Source organism: Micropterus salmoides, unplaced genomic scaffold, assembly GCF_014851395.1.
Source record: "Micropterus salmoides isolate LMB-PRFRI ecotype aquatic unplaced genomic scaffold, ASM1485139v1 Ms_hic_scaffold_16, whole genome shotgun sequence".
Taxonomy (NCBI): Eukaryota; Metazoa; Chordata; class Actinopteri; order Centrarchiformes; family Centrarchidae; genus Micropterus; species Micropterus salmoides.
Genome location: NW_024040707.1, coordinates 9261416 through 9272597, shown reverse-complemented (window position 1 = coordinate 9272597; position 11182 = coordinate 9261416). Strand labels below are relative to the sequence as shown.

At 40.5% G+C, this 11182-nt stretch overlaps 1 protein-coding gene across 1 annotated transcript; it reads left to right on the top strand.

The window, feature by feature from the left end:
* Nucleotides 1-42: 42 nt before the first annotated feature.
* LOC119905212 (tyrosine-protein phosphatase non-receptor type 1-like) lies at nt 43-10942 on the top strand. Its single transcript, XM_038721994.1, has 9 exons — nt 43-452; nt 1207-1297; nt 2633-2733; nt 3601-3699; nt 3822-3959; nt 4100-4309; nt 4594-4755; nt 4886-5046; nt 8784-10942. The coding sequence occupies exons 1-9, from the start codon at nt 396-398 to the stop codon at nt 9064-9066; spliced, it is 1302 nt and encodes a 433-aa protein (XP_038577922.1). The 5' UTR covers nt 43-395; the 3' UTR covers nt 9067-10942.
* Nucleotides 10943-11182: the final 240 nt, after the last annotated feature.

The window sequence follows — 11182 nt, the reverse complement described above, 5'->3', positions numbered from 1 at the left end:
CCCGCTAGTTTGTCTCTACAGCTGCCGTAGGAATGGTAAAGTGACTGTATCATACAAAGTGACATATCCTGGTTTGTTAAGGATTTACAAATCCAACTTCACACCCCGAGAACCCGGAGCGGAATATCATCTCTTAAAAAAACCCTCTTTTTTTAGGCACCAGAGGACGGCAGCGACACCGTGTAGGAGGAGCCAGCGGCGTGTTTCCGCTAAAACCAGGCCGAGAGAGGTAATACGGTAATCTATGCCGCCGTACTGAGAATTACACAGAATAGTGGCGGAACAGTCGCAAGATACTGCGGGACGCTTTTAAGAGTACACCGTGTTTAATCACTGGGGAGCTGCGGTTGTCCATATCTGGGGAAGAAGAAGGAGTGGCAGCTGGACTGTCAGCAATGGAAGCCGAGTTTCTGGAAATCGATGAAACCGGGAGTTGGGGCGCCGTTTATCAGGTAGGACCCTCTCAGCAAATCAAGGTGGAAATGGACTGCTGGTGAAGCTGCCACTTTTTTTTTTTTTTTTTTAGGCCAAATGATAGCTTATGCACAGCGAGTCTGCAGCGGCCTAACATCAGCAAACGTTAACATTTCTGTCGTTATCAGCCTTGTTCCGTCTTTAGTTTTAGTCGGACCAATACGATGATTGATGTGTCTGCCTGGTTCTCGAGCGAGAAAAGCACGTCCAGTCGCTGAACTGTTACTTTGTATCTGTCAGGCAAATTGTAAATGTTGGTGTCCGTTGTCACTTTTTGTTGCACGTGTTTTTGACATAAATATTTCAGCTTTCAGTCACTTATTGTTCAGTTACCTTCAGGGCTTTGTCCACAGTTTCTTAAACAAAATATCAGTTCACTACAGCTCAGCTTGAGTCAGCTGGTATTATTATATTTTTACAGGTTATTTAGACATGTTCAATACCCGACTCCTCACTCACACACTCACACACACACACACACACACACACACACACACACACACACACACACACAAGGACACTTTCAGGGAGTATATATAAATATCTACAGCGAGAGAACGCACTTTTACACATAATTAAACATAGGATTAACATTTATACATTCTTATAATCTGTTTTAAAGCATATAACAGCCATGGGAGACAGTCTGCACCGGTTGCATCCTTTAATGTGATATAAATGTATTGTTCATGTATTGCTATATGCGCTTATTTTTTATTTATGCTGTCACAGGAGATTCGTCAGCAGTCCTGTGAACTCCCTTGCAAGGTTGCCAAATTACCTGAAAACAAGAATCGGAATCGTTACAGAGATGTTAGCCCATGTAAGTTGCTCTTTTTTTGCCCGTCTGAATGCACTGGACAGAACAGTCTTTAACATTTAAAATAGTCATTTAAATTGATGGCAGCTCTGTAATCACCAACTTAATGTTACACAGTGGCGACTTATTCTTAAAAGTTACAGCAGCATCAACACTGTTTCTAAGCTGTACAAACATGCCAGTGTACTGCTGTTTGACCTCAGGTGCAAGCACTGTAATAATAATTTGAAATAACACAATGGCAGTATTATGCAATAGTCGGAGAGCTCACTGTGGAGGGGCGGACGTAATAAAGGATGTGCTTTCCAATTCATAACTTTTGGCCTCTTTTCAAGAGCAGCAAATGTCTTACTGTGTATTTATTAAAGGTGTTCGTATGATAATAGTGCATGTAGGTCAAGCTACATAACGCAGGCATCTTCTAAACCATATTATGTAGGCTGGCTTTTATGTACTCTTCAGTCACACCCATTAGCATCTTTAATATTTTTAAGTCCATTTTATTGTGTTTATTAGTTTATTTAAAGGGGACGGTGCATATTTGCACCCATATTCCCGACACAACTAGACAGTGACAACAGATTAAAAGCTTTAAAACAAGTATAAAACACTAAACAAGTTAGTGTGGATCTATAAAACATCACATTATTCATGAGTACGTGTCTCAGTAGATTTTAAGTTTGATTTAAAACTGCTGCGTATTCCTTCTAACCATGCATTTTATTCTGGAAAGCTCTTTGTAAACACCGTCTAAGACATTGGTTCTCAAACCCCCTCATTTAATTGTTATTGTACCGTATATCTTTTTTTGATGATCACTTCAGTCATACAGTGCATTTGACTACCGATGTGTCTTTTTATGTAAGCATAGCTATTCGGTGAACATTGTAGTTCAGTGTTTGAATAATTATTCAGTAAATGTTTATTTCTGGAAAGTCACAGTGCAACAGCTGAACTATATGTGGTTTCCCCTTTTTCACACTAAATAAGCTATGCAAATTGTGCCGACCGGGTTGCAAATAGTTACCGTATATGCCATCAAGCGTGTGTCTTGATATTTACTTTTAACAAGGTGTGAAAATCAGTAACCTGAAACCAGTCATGCTGTTTACTTTTTAACTGAAATATTCTTCCACTGCTTATCAAAAAAGATGACGTTTTCCACCTCAGTATTAAAACCATAAGCTGACACCTGTGTTTTGTCCGAAGACAGACTTGTCCTATGTTCTCAGCAGCTGTGTTAGTGTGAGAATTGCATTTCTTGTCCCCGGGGGGTTGTGACATATTAAAAACACACAAGCATATTTTCATGATTGTTTTTTTTTCTCTTCTCCTCAGTTGACCACAGCAGAATATGTCTGCAGCTGGGTACGAATGACTACATTAATGCCAGCCTAATAACAGTAGAAGAGGCACAGAGGAAATACATTCTTACTCAGGTAAGCATGGAGAAGATTCAGCACACTCCTCTGGAAATGTTGTAGTCAGATGGTAATCTTACAGTAATCTTAGTCATCAGTAAATATAAAAACATCATAACCTTCACGAAGGGAGGATATTTCGGAGGACTGTTGTATTAGGCTGCATTAGTTTTACCTAAGTGTACATAATTAACTGGCAACTGAGTGTGTAAATATTTAATGAATGGTTTATAACAAATGATAATGTAGTTGTAAACAGATTGAAGTTTTTATTAATATATTTGTCAAACACTAACTCCTCTCTCCTGCGGGAACCTACAAGTGTAAGCTGGTGTATATAGAGTTAATCAATGACAATATAGTAAAATACAGATGATAAAAATATAAAATATCATCTTTGGAATTGCTGTACTTTATTAAGCACTTAAAAAGTTCCATACCTGTGTATAACTATGTTATAGTGTGTTAAAAAACATTTATTAAATAAAATGTTGTATTTCAATATTTACAACAAATTCCACTGTGCTTTACCGTCTCATGTTTGGTTCATGTGCATTTCCAACATCTTTTTTATCATTTTATCATCAGATTATCATAACACATTTTAACAGAATTAACATAGATCCAATTAATATTTTAACCCCAAAAAACACGCACAAAAGGCGAAAGTGCTTTTAAAAGCATTGGAAGTTGCCTGAGGCCCAAGGCAACTTGTGTAGCATGAGAGGAAAAACAGTGAGCTCTTCCAAAGCAGTCTTCTTTTTTTAAGAATAGTATGATCTGCAGTATCAAGTGCCTTGCTGAGATCTGTACCATTTTTTTTAAGTTATACTAACAACTCCCCCACCCCCCCACTGTTTTAACACAACAGTCATTATCTTTCAGGGACCCCTTCCAAATACATGTGGCAACTTCTGGGAGATGGTTTGGGAGCAGAGGACCCGCGGTGTGGTGATGCTGAACCGAGTCATAGAGAAAGGATCTGTAAGCATTGTTTACTCTTCTTAATGTGTGATATATTCATTATGTCTTCTTTGCCCCAGTAACCCCATTGCTGTGCTCTTACTGTTATGTTACGTGTTATGTGCACCTTCATTTGGGTTTAGGTTAAATGTGCCCAGTATTGGCCACAAAGAGAGGAGAAAGATGCTGTCTTTGAAGATACCAATTTCAAGCTCACCCTTGTCTCAGAAGACATCAAATCTTACTATACAGTCCGTCAGCTGGAGTTGGAAAATCTGTCTGTAAGTTGCTGTTTTGTGCCTGTGTGTGTGTTTGAAAAAGAAACACGTCTCCAGATCAGAACTACACCCTTTTAATACTTGGTGCATGTGAGTCCATGTCTTTTCTTTGGTCTTTGAATTCTTCTGATCTTCTTTTACAGACTCAGGAGACTCGTGAAATTTTACATTTTCACTACACCACCTGGCCTGACTTTGGGGTACCAGAGTCTCCTGCCTCCTTCCTAAACTTCCTGTTCAAGGTGCGAGAGTCGGGTTGTCTGAATTCAGACCAGGGTCCAGTGGTGGTGCACTGCAGTGCCGGCATCGGACGCTCTGGGACCTTTTGTCTTGTGGACACCTGCTTGTTATTGGTTTGTACGATTTCTGCTATTGAGAAATAATGACTTGCACACACTGTATATTTTGTACCATTTTTGTTGACATTGTACTGGAATGAATAGTGTTTTTATTTTGGTGTAAGTGCAATAGTAGAAAAACACAAAATTCATTAATAGTTGTAACAAACAACAATTCAGGAAGAGTTTAAGCGGGTCTGACAATCATGCTATTAAACTCAACAATTATATTTAGAAGCTAAAGTTTGATTACTCAGTCTAGACTCTTATGTACTGGATGTTGTTGCTTTCATATGTAGATGTCAATTCGTAAAGACCCGTCTTCAGTGCGCATTCGTGATGTACTGCTGGAGATGCGACGCCATCGAATGGGCTTGATACAGACAGCAGATCAACTTCGCTTCTCCTACCTTGCCGTGATTGAAGGTGCCAAGTACATCAAGGGAGATACATCTCTGCAGGCAAGTCCTCCTCTATTATGTTCTTTGTTCTTCAGGTACAAATTTCAATTCCGATTAAGAAACTGCCTATGCACAACTTGCTATATGTGCTATAAGAGATAAAAACATTGTTTTGTTTGTCTTTTTCAAGGAGTCATGGAAAGCGCTCTCAAATGAGGAAGATGATCCTCCAGAGTTCACCCCCCCTCCTCCTCTTCCTCCTCCTAGAGACCCACATAACGGCAAAGTTGAGCCATCCTTTTTCCCCGAAAATGTTGAGATCATCCAACAGATGGAGATCCGCAGTCTGGGGTAATCATCCTAATAATGTTTTTAAAAGATTTTATTTCAGTTTGTCTGTCATCACTGGATTAAATTATTGAAAAAACAAACAGAACAGTATTAGGTTGTGCCAGCTATTTGTAAACCCATCACTAACTTTCTTCCTTCCTAAGTTTGTAGTAACTGCGCTCCAATTGACTATGCTACTTGTTGCGTAACGGCTGGGAATAGAGTGAACAATTAATCAAAATCTCATCGACATCACAATATGGCCTACTGCAAACTTCAAATCACAGGAGGTGCAATATTGTTGTTGCTATATTTCCTGGCCTTCATATCATATTCTACATCTTGGTTTGGTACAGATCCTTGCAAAAATCACACCATAATCATTTAAATATGTTTTTCAATGAAAATGGGAATAATTATGTAAAAACAACCATTCCCTCTAAAATCGTAAATTGCATGGCAATTGCAATATCAGTGGAAATGATCGCAATAAGATTCTTTTTTTCAAAATCGTTCAGCCCTAGCTGAGTACAGGTGGCATATAAACAGGCAGGTGCAGTATTGACTTTCTATCAGCTGATAATCAAACAGCAGCAGGTGATAGAAAAGCTGTGCTAAACTTCTGGATTCAGTCACTACAATCCGTGTGAAAAATGTGTTTTTAGTTTGTTTTTTTCCTCAGCGCTGTTGGTACATGTGGTAGTTTGTTTACTTGCGACACAGAGCTGTCAGTTAAAGTTGGCACAAGTTGCCGTTTTATGTGCCTAATTGAAACCAGGAGTCCACCCAACAACTACTCAGCTCATTTGAAACCAGTGATTTACTAAATCAGATTGTGCCATTTAAACTTAAACGTCATAGCTAGTCAGGGCTTAAGAAATGGGGATGAACCGAACCGAATGTTCGTCCATCGAAATTAATCGGCTGAAAATAGCAAAAAAGCACATTCGGTGTTCGGCCTAATAAGTCAAAAGGTCGAAGAAATTTTACCGAACAATTACGTTGACATGTCGGCAGTGTGGAAACAATTTTAAAGTGTCTGAGAAAGAAGCAAAAATGGCCGTTTGCAGACACTGTTCTGCTGCATTGTCTCCTAGCACATCCACTTCATCTGTGGCTGACTTCTTTGAAAAGGCAACAAACGGTCTGACCCGCTGAGTGTTTCAGTCACTCGTTTCTGAGAAGGTGATTAAGTTAACCGCACCTAAATTTGGAGTTCACACGTATTGAAGCCTTTATGGTAAATCCACTGAAACGGACTAGTGCGAGCTGACAGGCAGGTTAGCGACGTTATCCTGTCATTTTCTGTCTTTACAAAGACAAGTGTTGCAGTATGAAAGTCCTACCTGAAGAGAGGCTGTTAAGTCTTCATGTTACGCGATATGGGAATCAAATTGGGTCGGACTTGATGAATTTAATGCAAGGATACACATGTGACAATGTTCGGTTTTCAAAATAAGGTGTCTATACAGTATGGCAATAAGATTAATTGGATTATATTCGCAGAAAGAATAAAACATTTTACATGCGTACATTAAAAGTAAATACATATACACTGCTCAAAAAAATAAAGGGAACACTAAAATAACACATCCTAGATCTGAATGAATGAAATAATCTCATTAAATACTCCTTTCTTTACATAGTTGAATGTGCTGACAACAAAATCACACAAAAATTATCAATGGAAATCAAATTTATCAACCCATGGAGGTCTGGATTTGGAGTCACACTCAAAATCAAATTGGAAATCCACACTACAGGCCGATCCAACTTTGATGTAATGTCCTTAAAACAAGTCAAAATGAGGCCTGGGCATGCTCCCGATGAGGTGGCGGATGGTCTCCTGAGGGATCTCCTCCCAGACCTGGACTAAAGCATCCGCCAACTCCTGGACAGTCTGTGGTGCAACATGGCGTTTGTGGATGGAACGAGACATGATGTCCCACATGTGCTCAATTGGATTCAGGTCTGGGAAACGGGCGGGCCGGTCCTTAGCATCAATGCCTTCCTCTTGCAGGAACTGCTGACACACTCCAGCCACATGAGGTCTAGCATTGTCTTGCAGTAGGAGGAACCCAGGGCCAACCACACCAGCATATGGTCTCACAAGGGGTCTGAGGATCTCACATGGAGGGCTGTGCGCCCCCCCCCCCCCCCCAAGAAATGCCACCCGACACCATTACTGACCCACCGCCAAACCGGTCATGCTGGAGGATGTTGCAGGCAGCAGAATGTTCGCCACGGCGTCTCCAGACTCTGTCACATGTGTCACATGTGTCACATGTGCTCACTGTGAACCTGCTTTCATCTGTGAAGAGCACAGGGCGCCAGTGGCAAATTTGCCAATCTTGGTGTTCTCTGGCAAATGCCAAACGTCCTGCACGGTGTTGGGCTGTAAGCACAACCCCCACCTGTGGACGTCGGGCCCTCATACCACCCTCATGGAGTCTGTTTCTGACCGTTTGAGCAGACACATGCACATTTGTGGCCTGCTGGAGGTCATTTTGCAGTGCTCCTCCTGCTCCTCCTTGCACAGTGGCGGAGGTAGCGGTCCTGCTGCTGGGTTGTTGCCCTCCTATGGCCTTCTCCACGTCTCCTGATGTACTGGCCTGTCTCCTGGTAGCGCCTCCATGCTCTGGACACTACGCTGACAGACACAGCAAACCTTCTTGCCACAGCTCGCATTGATGTGCCATCCTGGATGAGCTGCACTACCTGAGCCACTTGTGTGGGTTGTAGACTCCGTCTCATGCTACCACTAGAGTGAACTGTTGTCTATTCCATTTGCACAACAGCATGTGAAATTGATTGTCAATCAGTGTTGCTTCCTAAGTGGACAGTTTGATTTCACAGGAGTGTGATTGACTTGGAATTACATTGTGTTGTTTAAGTGTTCCCTTTATTTTTTTGAGCAGTGTAATTTACTTTACCAAACCCTCTTGGGCCTTGGACCCATCCACCATAGTTTCTTCAAATCCTGTGGGAAACACTGAGTAAAAAGCACATTTTGATTATTTGGATTATTTGGAATGATTTTTAAAAAAGGCAAAATAAATGGAAAAAATGTGAATGTACTTGTTCGATATTCAGCAAATTGTTTCATTATATTCAGTTTCGGCTTCAGCCAAGAATTTTCATTTCGGTGCATCCTGTTCGAAGAAATGTTTAAATCGGTTGCTAGGAAACATTTGTAGCACTGTCCAATCAAAAGTAAACAACCTTGGAATCAGAAAGTCACTGTAGTAGCACGAGCTGTAGCGTTTTGGAAGTTATGCTGCAGCTTAATTGTGATATAATGAACACCTGACAAAAAGTTGTAAATGTAGTTATGACTCTGTTATTTCTATGTGCATACATGGAGAAATGTGAGAGTTAGTAGTATTCATGCAGTTTAGAATGAGTGGAAAATATCTCATTATGCTAACCTAACTGATATTATTTGGTTATTAAGTCTAATGTCACTGGCATTATTTGATGTGTGCTATGTTAGTGAAATGTAAATTAAAATATTTATAATAATATAAATAATAATACCACTAAGCAAGAACTAGTTTGTGTGGTTTAACCCATTTAAATTTAGTAAATACTTTACAAATAGGCTACTTTTGAACTTCGAGCTGGTGCAACTGGCTCCAGGAAGGAAAAATCCTTGCATCTTCCAAATGTTATCCATCCAGTCAAACCAAACTACACCAAATTGCCACATGGGGGCATTAAAGCTTAACTTTACTCTCTTAAATTCTTTCCTCACTCAGTTCCTCACAAGAGTCTGAGCTGCGAAAGAGGAACATTCCTGCCCCTCAGCCGCCTCCTGACGATGTTGGTAGCCACATGGAAATCCAACATCATGCCTCCGAAGCTTCAACCAAATCCCAGCAGCAGCATGAGACCAAGGAGCAGGAGCTGCCCGAGGCAGTGGAGCAGCCAAAGGAAAACCCTCCTGTGCCGGGGACTTGGTCCCCTCTAGTAACCAACGTGTGCCTGTGCACTGCACTGGCACTCGGTGCTTATGCCTGCTATCGAGCCTATTTCCACTGATGTCTGTCTTTCCTCCTCCTTTTTGTTCCTCTATCTCTCCACTGATGTTGCAAAGTGGACTAGGCTGGCCAATCAGCCTGATTTGACTCTGGGTTTACTCTGCGATTGAGTGGATTATTTGGACTTCAGCAGATTCATGTTCACTCGTCTATTTTACAAATGCAGTGTGAGAGGTTGGCTGGTTGGGAATAACACCCAAACGTTCTTTCAATATGTCATCTCGGATGCTCAGGGCCTCAGTTTTTCAGGTGTCACATCCCAAATACGTGTGCCGACTTAAACGTAGACTCAACAGATGATACATTTCCCGGTCTGTAGAGGAAACAAAGGGTTTGGTTTTAGCTCCCCTGTTCTGTGAATCAGGATGAATGGCCTATCAGCCCATTTTACCTGTGTCTCCTCTCTTTACCAAATGTGTATGTGATCTTCCATTTCATCCTTTACTGAGGTGTCCGTTAAGATTTCACTTTTGTTTGCTGACATGAATGGATAAGAAATCATAGAGCCAGATTTTTTTATCAGCCTGTCTGAAAATATGCCAGTAAGGGAGACAAATGTTTGTTCTTTTGTTGTGGGTTAATATTAAACCCAACAGTAAGGTGAAATATATGAAACTAAGAGGGAAGCAATCCTGTGCCCACTAGATAAGAGATGCATGCTGGGGTGGTAATTGAATTGTTACCTGTCCTCACTAGTGGCCTGTGTAGGGCTGCAGGAGGCATGCTAGTTGAGTACATACAGTAAGTGTGTGGTTTTGTGTGTTTGTGTATGTACATTTGCACGAGTGGTAGTTAGTGGGGCTTTCTACTGATGCTTGAGTTAAATCTACTCCGTGAGAAATATTAACATTTACGTCAAATGTGAGATGTAGACTGGGTTTCCTACCAGTAACTGATTCCCTCTTGAGTTTTCTGTCCCCGTTGGCTCAGCAGTGACACGTCTCTTTGAAAACAAAATGGTGCAGGGGCAGGGTCACATGTCTCGTTCTCCAAACGCCATATTGACAATGGAAAAAATCTTGATATCTTGATTTTTTTATTTTGTTTTTGGAAGGTTAGAGCACCTGGCTTTTGCTTAGTCACTGTTTGCAAGAACATCTTATCAGTCACATGGGATAAAAATGTGTGGAGGCTTTTCCTGCCGAGAGAATGTGTAACATAACCTGAATGCAACTAATATATGTTGTAAAGTAATTTGTGTTCAGTCAATGGAGTTGTGCACGAGAATGCCAGCTTTATGAAACATGAAGTAGCTAACACCCAACTCCTTTCGCCAGCAATACAAATTATTGTGTCACCTTTTATTTTATCAAACTCTGAGTTTGAACAGGGAACCAGGGATTTTGAACAAACCAAAAATCAAACACCAGCACAGGGATGAAAACAATACACTGTAGTGATGATCTGTTGTACTATGGCGTGGCCCTGAGCTGGCAATATTAATTTGTATGATTTTACTTTTTTTTTAAGCATGCTGAATTTGTGAATCAACAGGTTTGTCCTAAAGAGATTAGCTAAGCTGCTAGCATTCAGTTTACCTTCGTGACTCCACAAAGTTCAGTTCGTGAGTCCGACAGCTGTACCTTTCTTTAGAATGTATACATGTATGTCCTCTCCAAGGAGACGATCTTATTAGATATATATAATTTTTATTTTTTTTCAAATCAGGTTACAGTGTGCTGAGGTGTTTTTTGTTTTTGTGTTGTTGTTTTTTTTGCTTTAGCAAGGGATTAAGTCTCAGCAACCTGTGGAGCCACTGCATTAGTTTTTCCTGTTTTTCTATACTAATGCTGAGCTCAAAAACATGTATTTTTTTATTTACATTTGTTTTCCTTTTTAAATAAAAAAACAAGTCTACTGTTGATTTACGTCTATAACCTCATTCTCAGTCTTACTTCTAAACGATGGCTATGGTAATAAAACGTCACACATCACTGTGTTTATATCTCATTGTTGGATCGATAATGCAAGTAGTTGAGGCTGATGGTGACTACTTGTTTTGAATCAGACCGTACTAGAAAAACTGAATGTGTCACAGAAACACACTTTTCTCATACCTTTATTTAAATTTATACAGAGAACAAGCTGCTTGTTACAGCAGAGCTCATGTCCAACAC

Coding starts and splice junctions, on each gene's coding strand:
- LOC119905212 (XM_038721994.1), top strand. CDS start 396: ATGGAAGCCGAGTTTCTGGAAATCGATGAAACCGGGAGTTGGGGCGCC. Junction 2,734..3,600: donor GGAAATACATTCTTACTCAG/GTAAGCATGGAG, acceptor ATTATCTTTCAG/GGACCCCTTCCAAATACATG. Junction 5,047..8,783: donor ATGGAGATCCGCAGTCTGGG/GTAATCATCCTA, acceptor TTCCTCACTCAG/TTCCTCACAAGAGTCTGAGC.